This window comes from Phocoena sinus, chromosome 2 (assembly GCF_008692025.1).
Source record: "Phocoena sinus isolate mPhoSin1 chromosome 2, mPhoSin1.pri, whole genome shotgun sequence".
Taxonomy (NCBI): Eukaryota; Metazoa; Chordata; class Mammalia; order Artiodactyla; family Phocoenidae; genus Phocoena; species Phocoena sinus.
Window position 1 is genome coordinate 116,041,900 of NC_045764.1, and position 24,405 is coordinate 116,066,304.

At 39.0% G+C, this 24,405-nt stretch overlaps 2 protein-coding genes across 2 annotated transcripts in view; one reads left to right on the forward strand and one right to left on the reverse strand.

Moving 5' to 3' along the window:
• The window catches only part of SLC25A21 (solute carrier family 25 member 21), a 534,134-nt gene extending 516,828 nt beyond the window's left edge, over nucleotides 1-17,306 (reverse strand). The window contains exon 1 of the mRNA XM_032623187.1: nucleotides 16,841-17,306. Coding sequence (XP_032479078.1) covers nucleotides 16,841-16,910 — 70 coding nt within the window. The 5' untranslated portion in view covers nucleotides 16,911-17,306. The remainder of the gene's footprint in view (nucleotides 1-16,840) is intronic.
• Nucleotides 16,898-24,405, forward strand: part of MIPOL1 (mirror-image polydactyly 1) — a 323,322-nt gene continuing 315,814 nt past the window's right edge. Inside the window, exons 1-2 of the mRNA XM_032623178.1 lie at nucleotides 16,898-17,015; nucleotides 18,262-18,350. The gene's annotated coding sequence lies outside the window, so the exon portion shown is untranslated. The remainder of the gene's footprint in view (nucleotides 17,016-18,261; nucleotides 18,351-24,405) is intronic.

Here is a 24,405-nt window from a genome sequence, read left to right on the forward strand (position 1 = left end):
ACAAACAAACAAACAAACAAAAACACTCCCAGGCAGTGTCCTGATCTAGCTGCATATCTCTCAGTTGTCATGGACACAGGAAGGAACAATGAAATCATTATTTGACCATTATTTTTCAGTTGCTAGTCAGCATATGATTCCGTCTGTAAACTGCATCTCTGCATTCCCTACAGATCAGGGGAGCTGTCCCTCCTGGTAGTGACAGAATAACCACAAACAAAACAATCCTTCTCAGGGGAAAGCCGTCTTTATCTGTCAGTATTAGTCAGTTGAGAAACAGAGCTGAAGGCAGCTGAAAAAACAGTTTGACTATTTTAAGTTTACAGGTGGCCTTATAATGGAAAGTTTTACACACTGAAATTCCTTTTTCAAGTTGAAAAAGTTTGGATAAAAAGGGACAAAATTTGGCAGTATTTTTATGCAATTCTTCTAACCCGCTTGCGAAAGCAAAATATCAAATTTTAGTGAAGCTTGGTGAACTAAGCACCGGCCTTTTGGCAAATGGACTCAGTTAACTGTTACACCCTTTCTATGCTGCACATTCCTCATAGTTAAAATCAGATCAGCCACATGTACCTGTTATCACAGGGCCTGGTATATATAAGAAATATTTTCTGAATGAATTCATGAACACTGGGGAGAACTAATTCAAAAAATATTTTTGAAAAGCAGACTGTATACACAGTAAATAATGATAATGTCAGTATGTAAATAACAGAACAACTGCTTAAAGCCCAGCTAAAAAGTATTTTGATGTGCATGTTCATTTGCGTGCGTGTGTTGTTTTTTGGAAGAAACCAAGTTGAAAAGAGAAGGCATTTGACTGATAATTTCATAACCATTAGTATCAAGGATCAGATACTTGGGGTTCCATGAAAGGCACCTTCTATGCTTTCTCCAACATTTGCAGTGACAATGCAGATGGGGTGGGTTTATTTTATAGGTGGTTCAAAACATTTTTCCTGCTTGGCCTACTGTAAGTTAAATGTTTTCGGAGTGAAAGGCACAGTTTGGAGACTATCCCATGGAACAAAGTACAATTAATTAAATTTATCAATTTAGCTACTAGAATAAAATTTTCCTAGAATAAAATCAGGGTTTTAAAAAGTCAGATTAAGCCACTATTGATGACAGTCAAAAAACATGGGGGGCCTTTGGTGGGAAGCCCTGGACAGGCCCTGAATGAGAGCACTGAACCTTGGAGTTGAGTGACTGGAAAAAGATACAGAAACTAATGAGAAGAGGACAAACAAACTTGGGTAATAATTTTGCCTGGGGAAAAGACTAACAGAACCTAGTTAACCTATAAATCAGTAGCTGTGGATCAGGTGGCCTCTTTATCTCTGGGTGGGATATAGAAATAACTACATTAAAGACAAGGTCTTTATTACTTGTCTTGATTAATGATGCTTGATAAAATTTACTCCAAATGTTACTATACAATTTTAAGATACTAAAAGTTATTATGAATGATAAATATAATAGAATAACTACAAAAATATAAATGCCCTTCTCCTCTAAAAAAGTAAGCCTTGGGATAAGGGCATATCCCAAGTTATTTGACTGGGTGACCACTGGGCTATGAATTGAGAATCACTCCTCTAGGCTCACTGTGGAATACTGGAAAGAAGATTTCCAGAAGCAACCTAATGACTCCATTTGGGGAATAAAAAGACCACTTCATCTGATGAAAAATAGGATTATATTAATGATAGCCAGGTTTGAGAACAAAACAAGACTCTACCACCCCAAATCAGTCAAGTTAAGCAAAAATAAGATTAGGTTTCAAAAAGGTAAACAGAAAAATAGAGTTTACATTATAAATTGTAGAACAGAATTACAGTTACCTTATATTCATATAATGTGTCACTCAACTATGAAGATTTTCTAAAATGCTTGGAATATGCCTAAATACTTCTATGTGTTCCCTCTCCATCGATAACAACTTCACTTACTAGGCACATTTACAAGCACTTTATACATATCAACACATCTGACCTTTCCAACAGCCTTATGAAGCAGATTGCAATGTCTCCATATTTTATGGAGGAAGCACAGACATGTTAAACTGCCTGCCCATGGTAACACATCTAGCGAGTATCCGAGTCGGGATCTAATGCCAGGTGGTAAAGCATCAGAATCCCCACAGGACACCACCTCCTGGTACTACCTCTACTCTCTTTGTAAGGTAAAGTTCACTATTAAAACATGGATGCCTCTTGACAGGATGTCCTATTTTCTTCTTTGTTGATCTCAGTTGTACCTGTTTCATTGCTTAGCTCCCAAGGTGTACTCAAAAGTTTGCCATCTGTGTAACTATCTTTGGAAAACAATGTAATTCCAAAACAAAGATCCAATAACAAAAGTGAGGTAGATCAATGTTTTCATATATATAAATATATTTCATATACAGACACACATACACACACACACACACACACACACACACATGAATGTGTTAAATAACTCTTTGGGATACCAGAGTAGAAACTTAATAGACCAGAAGAGAAAATAAAGATTAGGTTGCTCTGACCCCACTAAAGAAGTCCCCTGTCATGTAACTACATGCATCTCTCTGTGTCTGCAGTGACGGTGGGGGTGACTTGGCAGTTCTTGAGGGAACATGGGACAAGCAGAAAGACTGACTGGAAGAAAACACAACTAACACACAGGGCTCTGAGTTTGAGAAAATAAACCAACATCCAAATAGTAAACAACTCAACAATCAGTCTACCCTTGTTATAATCATTCCTGAGAAACCAGGTATTGGGAAGAAACAGGTCTACACCCATGCACAGTCAAGATCCAGACACACATCCATTTGCAGAATCAATGGGACTTACAGTATTTAGGATTAAAATCCCTCCAAGATTGACTCCTACTTAGAACAATCAGGGCAGGAAAAATAAGCTTCATTAGATTTTCTTTTTCTTCCTTTGCAGCTGTTAGGAATAAAATGGAATAGTGCAACTTAAGCAGTACGTGGTTCCTGGGGTAATGTCTCACTTTGGTGGCAGGAGAGCAGCAATGATTCTCCTCAGCATCAATGACATGTACTGGGCCTGGCGGGAACTGGACCAACTCCTTCAGGACGTTTAGGAGGCAATATATGCTCTAGTGTCTCCATGAAAGGTTTAGAATATTTCAAATTAATTAACATTCAAAATTGAAAATCAAAATAAATGTGACATTCATTCATTCAGTCATCTATTCATTCAACAAATGTTTATTGCGTACCTATCCTGTACCGAATTTTGTTTTAGGCCCTAGGGATATAGCAGGATACCAAACAGTCCAAGATTCTTATCCTCAGGGAGATTTTGTCTACTGAGAGAAATAAGAACATGTTTTAGTATCTGTCATTGTTCTACATCAAGCTTATTTAACGATTAGTATTATGAATTCTTACATTTAAATAAACATGTCAATGTTACAGATCAATAAAATATAAAAACTAGGATTTTTCTTTTAATTTAATATATGGCTATTTTTCCAGCTATACAATGTTAATAAAGTATATATTAAAAGTATGACTTCCCTCATGTTCATTCAAATGCAAGAATACATAAGTTCATATAGACTGCACAAATCATAACAAAAATGCAGACATTTTCCAATGCATTAATAATTAATTTCCTAACAACCTATACATACTAATGACCACCACAACCCTCATTTTCTCCAACCTTGATGCTTCCTATATTACAGTTCTTTGGTTTGTACTTCCCCTTTGGTCCTCCTCTGCTGTCTGACTATTCAAAATCTATCCATCCATCCATTTATTCATTGCACAAATATGTCCAGAAACAACTGGAGTGAGAACCTCTAGAACCCATTTGCCCTTGTCCCTTAAGACCAGAGTTTCTCAGAGGTTCAAAGAGACCTGAGATCTTCTGTTTTTTTTGAGACTCTCAATTTCCTCTATTAAAAGGTAAAGAAATGCCAACTAACAGAGTTATTAACATGTAGCTTATTTTAAATGCCTAAATTTCACATAGTAATGCTTTTAAAACACACAGTTGCAATGACAAAAGCTATGACTTTATGTCTAGCTTTATTTGAAAGAAGTGCCAGAAGTTTAAATTTACAAGGTCATCTGTGAATGCGAAGCCGCATTCAAAGGGCCCTCCTTATCCTGCTGGCACCCTTTCCCTCTTGGCTGCTGGCACATTTCTGTCTCATTGCTAAGGAGATGCCACCAGGCTACCTCCACATATAAATGTCTCACTCTCACTCCCCATTGCTTACAGTCCTTGAACACTCCAGGGAAGCGAACCTCAGAAGGGCACAGGATCCTATACTTGGTCTTAAGAGTCCTAAATGTCCTGGAAGTTCAGGGCTCCTGTTAGTGCTATTTCACACTTAATACAGGTTAAAAAAAAGACTTTTGCGGCTCACCTACAAATTTCATAACATTGTTCTAGAAGGAAATGCACCCTGATTGCAAAAACTTAACCTAAAACTACAAATTTTTGGAACATGAGCTACGCATTTAAGGTATTACATGAAACTCTATATTTTCTCAAACATGATAACTGCATTCCTCTTTTTTCTTATATATCTGTCTTATATGTTCTTCTATACATGGTAACTGTCTTTTTAAAAAATTTTTTAACTTGCCCACAAAAAAACTTGTCATCCATTTATAACTTATGTAAATAATGGAAAGTAACAGACTTCCTTTCTGAGTTTACAATATAAAATATTTCTGTGTATAGCTGCACATAAGCAGCAACTGTGCATCTTACATTGATTAGATGTCAAATATCCCATTATAGAAAGCAAATCATACTGTTTAGCATAGGACCATTTTCATTTAGACACCTTTGATCAAAAAATAAAAGTCTTATTTTCAGTGCTGTTCTGAGAAACTATCACTCCTACAAGGAACATTCCCTCACCACTGGCAAAACAAGGTGCTACGAAAAAGTTCGAAGTACTTGGCTTCTAAACTAAAAGGTCTTTTCTTTACCTCTGCCACACTGAGGGCTGCTTAGGCAGGGGCACGAAAGCAAAATAGGTCTCAGCAGAACTATATTGCTTTGCGGCAAATGCAATTTAAATAAAAATAGACTTACTGAGTGGCTACTACATTCTAAGCACTGTGCTGGGCCTAGAGATACAAAATAAATAAGACTTGTTCTCCACCTAAAAGGGGCTCACTCTTCGCAAGATTTAAAAAACAAGAGATAGGGTCTTCCCTGGTGGCGCAGTGGTTGAGAGGCCGCCTGCTGATGCAGGGAACGCAGGTTTGTGCCCCGGTCCGGGAAGATCCCACATGCTCCGGTCCTGGAAGATCCCACATGCCCTGATCCGGGAGATCCCACATGCCGCGGAGCAGATCCTCAGGTGATTGAGCCACGGCCGCTGAGCCTGCGCGTCCGGAGCCTGTGCTCCGCAACAGGGGAGGCCACAACAGTGAGAGGCCCGTGTACCGCAAAAATAAAATAAAATTAAATTAAATTAAAAAATAAAAAACAAGAGATAGATCCAGTATAAACATGTTTAGTGCAATGAAAACTGCTCAATCAAAAAAAATTGCTAGAATCTTTGGTACTTCTAATATTCATCTTCTTTATTTTTTTCTAAAATTTCATAACTGTATACATTTCTCATTAAAAAATAATTTGTTTAATTTAGTAATCATTTTAGAAATAGCTTAAAAGACATGGGAAAGTTATACTGCCATCTCGTGGTTAAAGGTTCATTTACAGCAAAAAGGACTTACTGGTATTTCCCATTAACTCCACAACACACTGTATAAAATTAATCTAAAGAAAGATAATTTCCTGTTTGGAAGTTATGTTTAAGAAAAATATAGGGGCTTCCCTGGTGGCGCAGTAGTTAAGAATCCGCCTGCCAATGCAGGGGACACGGGTTAAAGCCCTGGTCTGGAAAGATCCCACATGCCACGGAGCAGCTAAACCCACGTGCCATAACTACTGAGCCTGTGCTCTAGAGTCTCCGAGCCACAAGTACTGAGCCTGCGTGCCTAGAGCCTGTGCTTCGCAACAAGAGAAGCCACCGCAATAAGAAGCCCGTGCACCGCAACAAAGAGTAGCCCCTGCTCACCACAGCTAGAGAAAGTCTGCACACAGCAATGAAGAACCAGTGCAGCCAAAAATAAATAAATAAAAGTTTTAAATTAAAAAAAAAAAACTATATTCTTCATACATCTCTCTCACTTTCTCATGTTAAATGCCACTAGATTAAAACAAGAAATGGCGTTTTGAGTGGCAGCCTCAGATAGATAAATAAAAAGAACTATGCATTTGGCACTCTAGATCCTGCTCACAGAAGCTTATCATTTACTTTTAGTGTAACACACACTCTAACCCTGAGAATTTAAAGAAACAAAATTATGGAATCTAGGAGTTCTGTTTTCACAAGGTAATCTCCAAGACCTACAAGCAACTAATATGACATTTATGTTACGCTTATCAACAACTGTTATTTGATCGAGGACCCTAAATTCAAAAGCACCACATTATGGCAATAGATGGAAGCACTACTTTCTTCCACCCCTCTTATATATAGCAACCTACTTTTCCATATATAGCTAAGAACTATAATTAAATGGAAAAATTAATTCTGAAAGTACAGTCCTCTACATTTTTCAAGTGTGTAATCCTCTATATATGTAAGGCACCTGTTCGAAATGTTTTACAATGGTGGAATCTAATTAAAAGTCTAGACACTTCTACATCTAACCCTGTCATCAGAAAGCTTTTCCCTTTTTTTTTTTTTTGAGCAAATCACCAAAATTATAGGAAGACAGCACCATCTATAGGTCTGCCCAAGTACAGAATGAAGTTCTTAGATGTTACTGCCCACTGTGATACAGTAGCTAACCAAATGTACTACCCTAGAAGAAAGTTCCAGAATAACCCTGTTCATTCTGAAATCTCTCAAAAGCATTTTACTCTATCTCTATAACCATTCTCCAAAATAATGATTGTAATAATAACAACAACAGCCAAAGGAACAAGAACTAAAACCAAAGTTTCACATAATTGCATTATTCTGATTTGGGTAGACTTGATGATTCATAAATATAGGTCACTTTTCAAGAAATATTACGACATTGGCATGTCTTCTCTCTCACATACACACACAATGTAAAACTTTTTGGTCACAATTCTATTTTAGGTGTCATTCAATCCTATTGAAACATATATTTCATTATTCTTTCTCCAAAGTTATATCTTCTCCCTACAATAGTCCATTCTAGTTTTTACAGACATTCAACTAAATTCACCCTTGCGTCTAACCTAAAGCTACCAGACTCATACAAATTAAAAGGCTCAAGACAAATCAATTTTTTATGCAACTTAAATGTCCTCCTTTGTCACAGATTAGCTTGTCCAGTCAGCTGAGTCATTCCAGTGCCTTACCTAATTGTATAAGGGTTCGATGAACAATCACCTGAGGACTGAGGCTCAGCTTGTTCATAATCAATTGCCTGTAGGGGCTGGCAGAAAAGATGTAGCCCTGTAGATGCTGACAGAGCCCCCTGCTGGGTAATATGGAGAATTTCATACCAGTGCTGTGGCTGGCACTTAAAGATCTGGCAAAAACAAGAAATGGCCAGTTGCATCAAGGGTAGACCCTATTTGTTCATCAGTACTCAAGTTCCCAGAGCAGAAACAATATTTAACCCAACTAGAAAAAAAAGAGGTCTTACAAGGGCGGTACTCTGTATGGGGGCTGCTAACCTGATACATCATTCTGCATACAAGGCAAGGTGGGGTAGTAGGTAAGAGTAAAGCTTTGAAAGCAAAGAGAACAGAGTTTGGGCCCATGCTCTGTCACTGGCCTCAAGCAAGTTAATTTCTCTAAGCTTCCCTTTCCTCATCCTCAAGAAATTACAAATTAATATTGATGATATAAGCAAAGTAAGGTGCTTTACACATAGTAGTCATTCAATAAGTGTTAGCACTTAAGATTTATCTTATCATTTCCTATTGTCTTATTGTAATTATTGACTAAATAATTAGGTAGGATCCACCCAACCCAAACAAACACCCAGAGAAGTTCATTTGCAACTTCTTAAGATAACAAAAAGAATGAATGAGAAAAACAACTCAAAATAAGGATGAGCACAGCTATGTAACAAAGAGAAACTGGTATCTGAGGATCTAACATCAGTTTCAAAATTTACCTCCGAAATATTTTTTAAAATCATTAGAAGCCACATGACTCTTGATTTCCACATAATTTTTACTGTATAATTTAGAAATTCAAGTCTTCGGGGCACAGAAAAGTTGGAAATATAGATCGGGGAGTTACCTGCATGTGGATAATACTGGAGCCAGAAAGCACAGAGATAGCAGAGTGGGGATGCATAGAGAACTTGGAACCCTGCAGAACATCAATTTTTAAGGAAAAGGAAAGAAGAAGAACCAGCAAAGAAGACAGTAAAAGAGTGATCATACATGGAGAAGGGGGTGAAAATCAACAGCAGAGACAACTTTAAATAGAAAAATTGGTTACAGATGTGAAATTCCATCAAGATTAGGTAAAATTAGGAATGAAAACCAGTAGTTAACAGTTTCAGCAAGAAGGTAAAGGCAGATATGCCAATTAGAGTAGGTTGAAAACTGAGTGAGGAACTTTTCACAAAGGTTGACAATGAAAGGAAGAGAAACACAGGACCATAGCTTGAGATACGGACTGTGAATTTGAGAAACACAATATGAAGAGAAAAATAAAATGAAGTGCCTGTTGTGGGTTGAATTGTATCCCCCACAAAATATATGTACAAGTCCTAACCCCTGGTACCTGAGAATGTGACCTTATTTGGAAATAGGGTCTTTGCAAACATAATCAATTTAAGATGAGGTCATACCAGACTGGAGTGGGCCCTAATCCAATGAGCAGTGTTCTTATAAGAAGAGAGAAATTTGGATACAGACACAGAGGCAAATAGGGAGAGAAAGCCATGTGATAGCAGCCAAAGAACACAAGGATTGTGGGCAACTGCCAGAGCTAGGTGAGAAGCATACAACAGATTTGGAAGGAACCAGCCCTGCCCACACTTTGATTTCAGACTTCTAACCTCCAGAACTGTGAGACAATGAATTCCTGTTGTTTTATGCCACCCAGTTTGTGGTACATTGTTCAGACAGCCCTAACAAACTAATAAACAGGGACTGTCAATAACATTCAAAAGATACAGACCTACTAGAATATTTACAAGGTGACAGAACTACCATATGACCCAGCAATCCCACTCCTGGGCATATACCCAGAGAAATCCATCATTCAAAAAGACACACGCACTGCAATGTTCATTGTAGCACTATTTAAAACAGCCAGGACATGGAAGCAATCTAAATGTCCATCAACAGAGGAATGGATAAAGAACATGTGATACATATATGCAATGGAATATTACTCAGCCATAAAAAGAAACAAAACTGGGTCATTTGTAGAGACGTGGATGGACCTAGAGACTGTAATACAGAGTGAAGTAAGTCAGAAAGAGAAAAACAAATTATCGTATATTAATGCATATATGTGGAATCTAGAAAAATAGTATAGATGATCTTACAGGCAAAGCAGAAATAGAGACACAGACATAGAGAACAAACATATGGATACCAAGGGGGAAAGGTGGGGGTGGGATGAATTGGGAGACTGGGATTGATATATAGATCACTAATGAGAACTTACTGTATAGCACAGGGAACTCTACTCAATGCTCTGTGGTGACTAACTGGGAAGGAAATCCAAAAAAGAGGGGATATATGTATACGTATAGCTGATTCACTTTGCTGTACAGTAGAAATTAACACAACATTGTAAAGGAACTATACTCCAATAAAATTTTTTAAAAAAAATAATATTTACAAGGTGTATAAACCATGATCACATCAAAATATGGAAATAATTGACACAAACATAATAATTTAAAAGCAAAAGGAAAAGAAAATTGGTAAGAAAAATAGTTAAAAGTCTGGAACAATTATAAAGAATCCTGTAGAAGTCCCTTAACCTGGTTTCATTCATTGTCATTTTAAGATACCACATATGTAAATCATAAAGATGTCTGAAAATGATTGGTGCATCTCTTTTCAGTTTCGGGTCCTGGAACGAAAGATGATACATAAATCTTAAAAGTGATCATGGGCCTCTCACTCAGAAGGTGGCAGAGATTACAGACTTGAATGTTTTCATGTCATTTCTTAAATGATTACAATAAAATAAAACACTGTTGAAGGAAAATATTGTTGCAAGTATTAGTTGTCTGATGACTAGAACCCCAGAGTACTTTTCTTTCTTCAGAGTAGGACCCTAAGAATAATATTATGTGGGTTGGGCTTCTGATATTTATTCATTAGTACAGTCAACAAACATTTCTGAGCACCTATTGTACTATACCTAAAACACCAGATTCTCAATGGTCTGAGATGCTGTAGTCAAGACAGTGGTGGGGCACAGGGCCAGAGAGTAGGGAAGTGAGGAAGGGCTGGTTTAACAAGGTGTTCCTAAAATGTGTAAAAGTTGTTTTATGTTCTTATATCAGTTGAATCATGTGCCCACATACTATACTTACACTTTTAAAACATGTTTCAGTGAAGGACAGTAAAATAAATCCTTTGACATGTACTTATTTAATTCATAGTTTATTTGTTCTTAAATTCATATTTTTGAGAACCAGATTTTCTTTGAGAGAGACAAGACTATATTTCAATTAAAACACATCCTTTAAAGGTATTTCATAATTAATTTGATCAATAGAGTTGCTTCCTCCTATGGGGTTGAAATAAGGGGAATTTTTCCTCCCTAATTACCCAGATGATGGGTTCCAGCCTCCCTTTGATGTGTCATAAAGGCTCACCTGTTTCACAACAACCTGCTATTTATTATCAAACAAATGCAGTTTCCCAAATCCTGAATTTCCAAAGGTGCCATTTATCTAAATCACGTGCGTGTCCCCTTTGCACGCATTCTGAAAAAGAATTTTCCTTGGGCCTCCCTGGTGGCGCAGTGGTTGAGAGTCCGCCTGCCCCCCCCACCCCCCCTCCGGGAAGATCCCACATGCCGCGGAGTGGCTGGGCCCGTGAGCCATGGCCGCTGGGCCTGCGCGTCCGGAGCCTGTGCTCCGCAGCGGGAGAGGCCGCAACAGTGAAAGACCCGCGTACCGCAAAAAAAAAAAAAAAAAAATTATCCTATACCTTTTTAGTGACCTTTTTAGGTTGAAAGCCTTGGACTCTCTCCCATCAATATAATGTACATTTTACATGTACTCTCAATAGTTAATCTCCCAGCAGCCTATCCATTAATCCCAGGTTTTCCTCCTCCAGAAAGTCACTTCACTTTCTCATTTGATCCCTTGAAGATGATTAATGAGATAAACTATACAAAGTAATTGAACTGCGTTTAGTGCAAAACTGGAAAACTTATTTTCAGGATACTTTGACTAAACAATTTGACTAAGACATCTCCAGCCAGATGGACAAAATAAAAACAGTGATTGAAGATGTGGTAGGGTGTTTGCCTACAAGATACGGGGGATTAGGATGGGGCTGGAGAGGAAGAAACAACGGCCTGGAAATTTTGGGAAATAAATCAGTGTCCTGCCAGCATGGTGATCATGTATAAGACAGATGGAAAAGAAATGCCCTAAGAAGAATTCTGAGTGGAACTTGCAGACGTCAAGGAATATGAGTGCAAGATTTTGGAAGGCAGGAGGAGGAGGGTCCTAGTGATGCCACTGTGGAGAAAATTCAGCGTGGACAGGGCCTGGGTGTGCCCTCGGGAGGGAGCCTGACAGGTCTGGGCAAAAGCAGGGTCTCTCAGGGGGTCAAGGGGACTTCGTCAGAGACCCAGGGAGATTTCCGAAGTTGAGTGCCAGAGCCCTATGAGAACTTGGGGAGAATACCCATTTGCGCAGGCCTAAGAGGCTCCTACACGACATGGGAAATAAGAACCCCATGAGCTTTGGAAACACATGGAAGAGCCCAAATTGGTCATTAGGGAGAATGGGAGGGTCTGAGGTGGAGCCATGCTCCTGGCTAAAGGAAGAGATGTGCATAAAAGGGAAACCTCTGAGAGCCAGAGCCAGAGCCCCACTGAGAGCAGACAACAGAATGATGTGGGACCTGGGGGATGCTAAGGCCCAGGGACCTTGGGAGCTCTAGCAAGCTTGGGGGAATTCTGTCAGTGTTGCTGTCAGGTTTGCTGCCAATCCATTTAGTGTCTTTTCAAGAAGTAGAAAAAGGTTTCCCTTCTCCCCAAGGTGGACTCATCTCTGCTCTAGGATACATAGATTATGAATCAGCGCATGGACTAGATTTCAGCTCCCACTTGCTCAAGTGGCCAGAGCCCTTTTTCAGTCCACAATCTGCCCAACTATACATAGAGGTGCTAAATGGATTGAGAATTTCCTTCTCACTAAATGCAAACCTTGTGCCCACACATAGAATTATTTGGAGAGAGCAAGATACTATTATGCAAAAAGACCGTAAGGATTGTATTTGTAGATAAAAGTTGTTTGAAGGGATGTAAACTAATAAAAGATAGAGAGATGGTAAAGGATAGTAGACTTGATCTCTCCAACTTCTAAAAATATCTGCCAATGGGAATAATATTTTCCTAGTCCCTCTTGTAGCCTGTTCCTATAGAAATGATTGCATGCTTGTGCAACCACAGGCAAGTTCATTAGACCCTCTGGGTATCAGTTTCTTCATCCTGGAGGTGTGGTGAGGATTTAAAATGTTGATACATGTAAAGCTTAGAACTGGGTATGGAACTTAGTACTTACTCCATAAATGTTAGTTATTTTTATTACTTGTATCATTCAGTGTTAATGAGAATGTTAAAGCTGGTGTGTCTGTAGAGGCGATCTGGGAGCATTTATGCAGAAAATGGTTTTCAAGTCAGGCCTTGAAAATGGGCATGGTTTCAAAAGGTAGAGAAAATTAGGGGAAGACAGTCTAGGCATGGGAATAAAGGTGGAAAGGCACAGGCAACATTCGAGTGTAGTGAGCAGATCTATTGAGCAACAACCGAATGGAATGTATGGCAGAGGACAGGAAAATAAGTCTGAAAGCTAAATTGAGGGCATGCAATTAAGGAGTACAGAATTCATTCTTCTCTCTCTGGTCAGCAATGAAAGCCAAGAAAGATTTAACTTGCAACCTTCTGCAATCTGGCTCCCACTCTATGGAATCTCTTTTCTCAAAGGTCTTCTAATTCAGTGCTTCTAAAACTTGAAAGTACAAACCAGTGACTTGGGGACCTTCCTAAAATGCAGGTTCTGATGTGGAAAGTCTGGAGTAAGCTTAGCCTGAGATCCTATATTCTTAACAAGCTTCCAGGCGCTACCATGCCCCTCCCTGGTGCTCATCCATGGACCAACTTTGAGTACTAATCCAATGGCCTCTTCTCCATCTCAACCTTACCCCCTCTGCAGTATTAGGCCTTGTTGATCTTCCTGATGCTCTCATCATTGGCTTCTACTTACTCACCTGAATTTTATGCTATTACTTGAAGCTAAGAATGCAGACTAGGAGCCTGCTCTATAAAACTCCAGTACATATTGTCTTCTCTTGAGCACAGCTTTCATCATATAAAACAAAGCTGCCATTGATAACAATATCTATATATAATAGCTATAGCTACAAACTCAAGGCCAGTCTTTAGATGTGTATTGTCCAAGCAACTATCCGTGCATCATTTGGTCTCTTAAATGCAAATATTACAAACCACCTTTTAACAAAAGACACATGTATATCACTATAAAAGACACCAACTGCCCATCTCATGAAGTGTTTAAGCTTCTTTGGAAAATAATCTCCCCCGAGATCCTCACCCCTCCCTGTGGGCACTGGCTACAACTGATTGGTGCAGAGGTGGGCCCCTGACCAATACTGGGTTATTTTGAGTCCTTCCTCAGCATTTTACACTGACTGAAAAATAAGCAAGTTAGTCTCTTGTTTTCTTTACAGAAGTCAAGAGCATGTAAGCTCAGGAGCTATTAGGGACAACATTCTGACACATGAACTGAAGAGCAGAAAACAGCAGTCATCTGTGAGAAAGAAAACTGATGAAGATACCAGGAAGGAACAGGGAAATGTCTCCAAAGCTTGGCACCCTGGCATCCTTGCTCATCTCCACAGAGACCATGTAGGCAAGGCTTGACCACAGTCTGACCTGAGTCTTAGCAGAATGCCCTGCGATTTCTTCTAACATAAGGGAAGATAAACAGCCTGGTGAGGAGCTGTTGGGAAGCTGTTTCTCCCGTTATCCTGTGGAAGACTGACACAAGGCCATTTCTCATCCATCTCCCTAGTTTCAGTTCAGCACAAGACTTTCCACCTCATTCCCACTTAGGGTAAAGCTGCAGACTTCAGCATAAGTCTATAAAACTCCTCAACAACAGAGTGACCCATCACTCTTACCATCTGTTATCTGGCTTCTTCAGTTCTGTGTTGTCTACAGAACAAGAGGCACAGGGAACTGACACCACAATGACGTGCTTTTGCTGTCTGTGTAAGTAATTAACTGTCTGAATCCATTTGGTCATGTTTGCTCCTCACTGGGCAAATCTATGGAAGTATGACAAGCTATCCTAATGGCTATAGAAGTATTACTTGGGACCCAGTTATTAGCCACCACCTTGCTGCCTTGGAAATGCTTAACCATTTGGCCAAGGGAAGAAGTAAGAAATGGCAAGAGTTCACTTCCTGAGATCCCCTCAGTGCTCCGGCTCCTGATTATAGTCAGTTCTCAGGAATGCATTTCAGACTTTGAATTCCATGAGATACCCTAGTATTTCTCCAGTAAACCTCTCCAGCTTCTTTTTTTTTTTTACCCTTAAGAAAGCTAGAATGTATTTTTTACTACTTTTTATTGGAGTATAGTTGCTTTACAATGTTGTGTTAGCTTCTGCTGTACAGTCATAGAAAGTATTTCTAACCTTTACCATCGAAAGGTCATATAATACATACACACACTGGTGTTGCATTTGATGACAATATCAGTAATCAGAACTTCAGCATTAGCAATTCAAGTGTATTTTGTTTTTATTAAAATTCTTCCTCTCGTATACTAATTTATTTTTGGCCCTTGACGTAGTATATGTAACATGATTAGCCTGCCTTATAAAAGCCCAATAAATATAAAGTTTTATGAAAATGTTATTGGCCAACTGGGGAAAAAAATGACTCTTTTTCACTATGATGAAAGTATAAATTACTCTCATCATTTATCAATTGTAACTTCATAGTACTAAATATGTAAGTCAACTATGCTATGTTTAATTTATCTTATAAATGTACTGATTTTCATTCATATTAGTTACAATTGTAAGAACATGATGGAAAAACACATTATATTTATGCCAAATATGTATCATCCAACAAAACAGTGTAAGTAGGATTAGAGTTTGATCTACTTTTAACATCCCTTGAGTTTAGCTGTGTCTAATACCCAGAATGATCATCCAAGCCAATATACAGATACTTATGAATCACTAGTCATAGGTTAGGATGTTCATCAATTAGCTTCATTTCCCCACTGGGCCAGCTGAGTTTTATTTGATCAGGGTCATGGACTCTGAATCAAGCCAAGTCAGGGACAGCTGGCAGAGTCTTGGACATTGTGGAAATTTGACCAAAACGGTGTATAAATTGGTGCAAATTCATCATCACTACTGGGAAACAACTAAAAAAGTAGAAAGTGGGGTCACTGACATCATAACAACAAATAGACATAGCACAATTACATATAAGAAATGAATGCCTTGATTGCCGTATTAATGAGATGTCATCTTTAGCAAAGTGTAGAGATTGTTAAGTGATATACCTGGCTGCTTGTGGTACTCCTAGATGCAAGGAGTTTATGACATGATGATAACTAGTCATAATTTGTCCAAATTTGTTTGAGAATAAAATTTACTAGTCAAACATTAGACATCTAGTCATCTTAATATGATTTACTAGTGTTACCATAATAATTTATTAAGAGAATAGTTACATTTATAAAAATGTTTTATGGTGATGAGTGAATTATAGTAATTATTTTATATATTCATAATAAAAAATGCATCACAGTATGTAAGATTAAATTTTCAATCAACTCATAATTTATATTTTAAAATATCTTTAAAATACGTTCACATAACATAAAATCCCATGGGTAACTTTCTCTAGCCACTTAGTCATTATTTCCATGATTAGTTATAACAGATTTCTTCCTAAAGGTTTTTTTCCCCCACAGCATAACTCTCCATAAATTAATGTGAACCTATCATATCAAAGGTGTTTACATGTGCTAATATAATTCATTTAATTTTAATATGCTTACTAAGGCACGAATAGCTGCAAGCAAGCTAGCATTGCATGCAATAAGAAAACCTGTGGAGTCCTGAGGTAACATACTTTAACGAGGGAGGTAGGAATTACATAAGATCTGAGTTAGCCGGGGAAAGAAGAGGCTACAACTGATAGCACAAGTAAGTCTGCTAAGTCTGACGCCAACTGGATCATTTCAAATAAAATAGCCAGCCAGGCAAAAAGGCCTCCTCCAAGTCGCAGGCCTTGGGGCTGCCTGCCTTGCTTTACAGGCTAGGAACACAGAAGGTGGGGGAACCCGAGAGTGGCCAGCGCGGGCGCCGTGGCGACTTGACCTGGGACACCCGACACCCGCCGCCCGCCGCCCGCTCCCGGCCTCCTTTGCTCGCGCGCTCCGCGGGCTCGGGCTCGGCAGGCTCTGCCCCGGGAGCGCGGAAGGCAGAGGAAAATGGCAAAACTTCGGTGGGGAGACTTGTCTGAGAAACGTTTTCGGAACACGCAAAGGGAAAAACGACTAGCCCCCGGCGGGGCGGCCTTACCAGCGGAACCACCGGCCAGGATCTGCCGAGAAGCCTCGTTCACGAAGCCGACAGCGGGCTTGGCCGACATCTTCGCAAGCCAGACTACCACTGCTTGGGCTGAGATGCGTGGGCGAGCTCGCCAGCCTGAATGCCGGCCTGCAGAGTCTCTCCTGAGCGAGAGTGCCGGGGCTGGGTTAGTCCTTGGGCCGAGGGGCTCCCTGTGGGGCGGCAATCCGGCGACTGCTCGGAGGCGGCGGGCGGTTTGGGCCACAGACTCAACGCGTGATCTCCGGCGGGTCGGGACCTGCTTGTTGCGCTGCTTCAGGTGCTCCTTCTCTACCCGCTTTGCTCCCTGGGCTCCGGGAAGGACCCTGAGGGAGAAAAGACCCGCGGATGGAATTGGGTTGGTCGACCGCCGCAGGTCGGTTTGGTCTCCTAGATTGGCGCCCACGGGTTTCCCTATCAGGAGCCTTCTGCAGAGTTTATCCAGCTGGCCGCTCTGCCTCTGATAACGCAAGTAAAAAAGTGATCCTGGCCTATAACTCCAGCGGCAGGGCCCAGGCGACCCTTGCCCTCTGGAAAGCCAGAGCACAGTGCAGTTCTAAAGAAGGGACAGGTGAATAAATTCCTTGGAGTTAGCTGTCCCGAAATTGTGGGCTATAGCAACTAAGTCAAAATAAATCCAATTTACAGGTATCTTACAATTGAGCTACTGTATATAGTACTTTTCTAAGAAATGGTTTTGGCTTAAGGCAATATATCTCATACCTCATCAACTTGAGTTTTATTTACTGAAAGACCAAAAAAAGGAAGGCCTTATTACAAATAAGTCTATCTATTCCCCACGTCCGTGGGCATCAGTGTAATGTGTGCGTTTGTAAGAAAAGTAAATTCATGTTCCAGCCCTGACCTACTGAATCATAATCTCTGGATATAGGGCTCAGAAACCTGTGTTTTAATAAGTTCTCCAGTGGTTGTTATGAATGTTAAAGTTTGCGAACCACTGACCCAAATAATCAAGGAACATTAAGTAACTACTAATATATTCTCTGTAAAACGTTTACTTATTCATACTAGCCCTTTAGGATAGTTAGCAAAACAAAAATACTAGTTTATACTATTTTTAAACCACAAGTTGCAAAAACTCTGTAGGAGGGACACAAGGTTCTCAAATTTTAGAAAAATACCTGCCACACCCCTAACAGGCAGGAAATGATAGGAGTAAAAGGGAGAATGAGACGCTTTGGAACCCTTATTGTCATATTTCTTAAACACGGTATTTAATACTAAACATATTCAGTGTGAACCATATAAAATTGCCATTTTTGAAGGCCATTGAATATCAGCGATATGTAATAAGGTTCAACTTAATATATGTGATTTCCAATTAAATGTACAAAATACAATAATTGGTTTTATACTTTGTTTTAATTTCTTAGGCTGAGCTATAAAAAGCTGGCAATGATAATCTGACTGGCAAAATTATTTAAAGTGAGGAATTGGAGAGACTTGCTACTTATGTGATCAGGTACGCAAAAACAAATTTTCTCATATTTGATTAAAATTACTAAGTTTGAAATGTTTACCAAGAAATAGTTTCAAGAAATTTTTGCTATTTAGATATAGTAAAAGCTTTTGAGCTATGTTTCAGTCTTTTACTAATTAAATATGAGGTCTTGAGTACAATATAAAATCACTTATTCATTCAAAAAATACTAGAACCTATTATATACTAAGCACTAAAATCAGAATTTCAGAGCTCATAGAAAATGTTTCCCTAATTTTCCACCGAAGAAACTAAGTTTCCCAAGATCACACCATAAGTTAATGGTATAGCCAGTATTCCCTCTTCTAATAGCCGTGAGATTATAGATTTAAATATTAACCACAGGCCAAATTACATTTGGTCACACTGAAACCTAAAATAATTAAATGCTACCAAAATTAATTTCATTTACTCATATGTAAGTAGAGAATTTTTTAAAGTTAAAGAAATTTGTTGGATTATTAAATACTATTAAACCCCAAGGCACACACTGAACCAAATTCTACATTCATTCATTGAGAGTTTACTGAGCGTCAGCATTATGAGCTGGCAAAGTAACAGTTAAAATCCCCCCTTGGAGCATATAATCTAATGGAAGAGATCATACCATGTTGCAACGTCCGTAAATTTTTGCCTTCCCCAGATTATTTCAGGAAATACAATAATACTCCCAGGTCAAGATTTAAAGACAGCCTTTTGACATCATCCATTATTTCCATGAATATCTTGTTTTTCCATAAATATCTTAATCTCTGAATTTTTTTTTTTTTTTTTTTTTTGGTACGCGGGCCTCTCACTGTTGTGGCCTCTCCCGTTGCAGAGCACAGTCTCCGGACGTGCAGGCTCAGTGGCCATGGCTCACGGGCCCAGCCGCTCCACGGCATGTGGGATCCTCCCGGACCGGGGCACGAACCTGTGTCCCCTGCATCGGCAGGCGGACTCTCAACCACTGAGCCACCAGGGAAGCCCCCAATCTCTGAATATCTTAACCTGAGGAGGTGGGTGCAAGTTTGTGGTCTCACTAAGACCTCAATCTCTCAGGATCCCTACAGATTCAGTCAGAAGTCTCTCCCAGACATCTTTCCAAATATGCTGTTAGAAAATTGCTACCTCTTTTTAACCTCTCTGTACTAGAACAGATTTCTTTGAGTTAAAAAAAGCAAGGCCTGATATTACAGATAGTCTAGTCCTACATCTCCAGATTAGCTGAGGAGATAGGACCTAGGTATTCTGGAGCTTGGGAGCCAGCCATTGTCAATCCACAGTCAACAAGTACACACTGTGCTAAGAGCTCTGATTATGGGGCATAGCTCTTATCTGTAGCCAAATTTGCCCATGGCCAGTATTGGAATGCTGGGAGATTTAGCACTGGGAGAAGTAAAATTTACTTGAGCTACTAGTTCAGATTCCTTAGACACAATCTATCACATTACTCTTTCTATTATTATTTTACATAATGCTGTAATGTCCTGATATTAGAGCAAAACTGCTAAAGTATCAAGCTTATATTTTTTAATTATTGATTTACTGTATTTAGCTGATCTTGGTTGAGAACTCCATAATTAAATTATTGATTTATCAGTTTGCAAAGTGACTAGAAACTAAACCTTTGGGGACCTTAAAATACTTACTGAACTTAAGTATCTGATGACAATTTCTTTAATGTCTTTTTGGAATAAAGTTTTTGTATTGGGCCACTGGATCAGCTACTGTTCAAGACCAAAATAATAGTGACTTAAACAAGATAGAACTTTATTTCCCCCTCATGTAACGACACAATTGTAAGCCACAAATAAAGCTCGGGCCAGCAGAGAGGAAGGAAGGTAAGAAGGGTAAAGAAAGCCCTGGAAATTACATAAATCTCATTGGTTAGAACTTGGCCACTAGGGCTAAACCTAGGTACAAGGGAGGTGGGAAAGGTAGTATTTTGCCGGGTGACAATGTGTCCATAAAAAATATATATACCATTATGGAAAAAGGGAAAAACATTGGGAAACAACTAGCAGTGTCAACCACGGTTTGGGAAAAGGTTTAGGAACAAAGAGCTGTACTTTAAAATTATAGTATTTGCTCATTTTGAAAGATTTTGTTTTCCTCAAGTCTAAAGTTTATCTTCATCAGTTTCTAACTAGAAAATGCTATATAATCCCATGGTACTCAATGTACTATAACTGGGAGTCACATTTTAAAATACCATTCCCTGAAAGATACATAGCCATTGTAGGCTAGAGACTCTCTTCTTTAGATGTCAAAACACACTCTCTAGGGCTTCCCTGGTGGTGCAGTGGTTAAGAATCTGCCTGCCAATGCAGGGGACATGGGTTTGAGCCCTGGTCCAGGAAGATCCCACATGCTGCAGAGCAACTAAGCCCGTGCACCACAACTACTAAGCTTGTGCTCTAGAGCCTGCAAGCCACAACTACTGAGCCCACATGCCACAACTACTGAAGCCCACGTGCCTAGAGCCCATGCTTCACAACAAGAGAAGCCACCACAATGAGAAGCCCGCACACCGCATCGAAGAGGGGCCCCCACTCGCCACAACTAGAGAAAGCCCGCATGCAGCAACGAAGACGCAACACAGCCAAAAATAAATAAATAATTTTTTAAAAAAAAAGATTAGTCACTAAAACATTTTTAAAAAAACGCTATCTGTATACACACAGACACACAAATGCAGAATTTAGCATACATGGAGCCCATCCATGGAATACGGTGGGAAGTTGGGAAGAGTTGCCTGTGGATACCAGATTAAGAAATCTTGACCAATAGAAGAGATTATAACTCTTGAACTATTCAAAAGACCTATTATTCTAGAATATTCTTATGCAGAAATATTAGAAGTATTAAAGAAATGCTGTTTGCAAATGAAAGACTCTTATGTGCTTTAAAATCTGCGGGTCTGAGTATCACTGCTCTAAGCTCTCAGTGATTTATAACTTACAGATACCAAGGCATCATATCATTTAGGACAGATCTTAGGTTCTGATGCATTAGATTATCCTATCACCTAACAGAGCACTTCTAAGTTCCAAGGGACTTTAAATGGGCAGTATGGACAAAATAATTACTTGGGAAGCTTTTTTCAATATATTACTGTGATATAAGAACAACACTTAGAGGCCATTTATATTACAGAGTTCTGTTATTTGAGATGTAACTGTGAATCTAGGAGTTAAGGCCTCTGAGCTGTCAACATGCAGAAATCCATGCACTTTCCTCCTAGGAGCTTCCCAGGTTCACTTGGAACTAATTTTAGACCCAATTCTAAAAAGGTTGATAGGGTGGATATCTAATATCTTGGTTCACAGCAGATTAGAAAAACCAAACTAAGAGAATAGGGCAGGGACCTTCCTGGTGGCAAAGTGGTTAAGACTCTGCGCTCCCAATAAGGGGGCCCAGGTTCGATCCCCAGTCAGGGAGTTAGATCCCACATGCATGCCACAACTAAGGAGCCAGTGAGCCGCAACTAAGGAGCCCATCTGCCGCAACTAAGGAGCACACCTGCCACAACTAAGAAGCACGCCTGCCACAACCAAGACCCGGTGCAACCAAATAAAATAAATATTTTAAAAGGAGAATAGGGCAGAGGGAAATCAGACAGATTATAGAAAAATGAAGAGCAATCTGCAAACTTCAGGCCATATTCAGCCTGCCTTGCAAATTGTAATAACTACAATATTCATGTAATGCTTACTTATGCAAGGCACTGGGCTAAGAATTTCATTACCCATTATCTCATTCATAATATCATAGAGATATTCTTATTCTCATCTTACAAATGAGGAAATTCTGGCACAGAGGTTAAGTAATTTTTGCCTGAAGTCACACTGAATACTTGAGATATTATTTGAACCTAAGTATATATAATTTAGGAGGCCTATTTCTGAATCACTAGCTATATTGTTTTTATGGTCTAATCTTTATTTCAGCTTTTCTACCCATACAGAAAAGATGTACAATTATTCATAGTAAATAGCTTGTGGTAAAGTCAAAGGACTTTCATAAACAATTACTTGATAATATGTATCAGGAACTTTATACACCTGAAGTTAGAAAAATACTAACTTCAGTGCCATAAATTTTATTATGTGTAAATAGTGTGAATTTTCTATTTATCAAGTCAGGGTTTCTAGACAACAGCACCATTGACATTGTGGGCCAGATAATTCTTTGTTATAGGAGGGTGTCCTGTTTAATGCAGGATATTTAGCAGCATCCCTAGTCTCTACCCACTAGCTGCCAGTAGCAACTCCTTCCCCATTTGTGACAACCAAAAATGTCTCCAGACATAGCCAGATGTCCCCTGCGGGGCAAAAATGCCCTTAGTTGAGAATCACTGGTTTAAGTAAAAGAACTAATATAATAGTGAAGCCTATTTTAACTTTTGACAATCATGGAATGACAGATCTGGAAGAGACTTTAATCGATTTCTTATTTGACAGTTAAGGAGATTGAGATGTGAAGAGATTGAGGGCCTTGGCTAAATTACCAAACTATTTAGGGGAAGAGTTGGGTGGGAAAGCCTGACATTTCCTGACTTCAGAACTGATAATCTAGGCATTGATGTCTGGGATATTTCCCATAAATTGAATTGAATATTGTGGTTACAGTAGCCAGAGTGATCCTTTTAAAGCATGTTTCAGATATTAGTCACCTGTTCTAAACCATCCAGTGGTTTCCTGTCATCCTTAGAATAGAATCCAATGTCTTAGCCATAGCCCAAAAGATCCTATGTAATTTGGCTTAGGGCTACCTCCTCAGACTCTTTTCCTAATCCTTTTCTCTTTCACCCTGCTCTTGTCACACTGATTTTGGGGGGCATTCCTTTGAACATTCCCAAGCATGCTCCCCCTCTTTGCATTTTGCTTTTCCTTATGCCAGGAAGGTTCTTTTCCTAGACATTCCCATGACTTGCTTCTTCACTTCTTGCAGGCCATCAACACAAATATTACTTTGACAGGCAGGCTTTACCTGTGTAAAATTGTACTTCTCCTTAATCTTTTCACACTTTATCTAGCCTGATTTATTTTTCTTCATTACAATTTTCAACACCTAGATATATTCTGTATTTTTTGTTTATTCTTAGTCTTTTCCTCCTTCTGAATGTAAAGTCCATGAAAAAGTGACTGTAATACTGCCTGGCACATAGTAGGCATGTAATAAATATTAATTCAGTGTATGAATCATAGTCATGCCAGAAGAACACCTCATACACTTTAAGTAATCACTCCTCATTTACCCCTTTCCCAGCTTCTGGCAACCACTGATATACTTTCTGTCTCTATGGATTGGCCTATTCTGAATGTTTCATATAAAAGTTTCATATAAAAATCATACAATATGTAAACATTCATGTCTGACTTCTTTCACTTAGCACCATATTTTAGAAATGCATCCAAGTTGTAGGATGTATCAGTACTCTATTCCTTTTTATGACTGAATAATATTCCATTGTATGTTGCTTATTTTGTTTATCCATTCATTTGTTGATAGACATTTGGATTGTTTCCACCTTTAGGCTCTTATGAATAATGCTGCTATAAACATTTGTGTACAAGTCTCATTTCTCTTAGGTATATACATAGGAGTGGAATTACTGGAACTACCAACTGTCTTCCACAGTGGCTTTACCATTTTACACTTCCATAGCAATTTACAAAGTTTCCTGTGCCTCTGCATTCCTCCTCAAACTTGTTATTTTCCATTTAAAAGAAAATTATAGCCATCACTGTTGGTTTGAGGATGTGAAGTGGTATCACATTGTGGCTTTGATTTGCATTTCCTCAATGACCAATGAAGTTAGCCATCTTTTTCATGTGCTTGTTGGCCATTTGTATATCTTCTTTGGAAAAATGCCTATTAAAGCCCATTCATTGCTCATTTTTTAACTGGGTTGTTTGTCTTTTTGCTATTGAGCTGTAAGAGTTCTTTGTACATTCTGGATATTAAACTCTATCAGATATATGATTTGCAAATGTTTCTTCCATTCTTTATTTTCTTGATAATGTCCTTTGATGCACAAGTTTTTAATTTT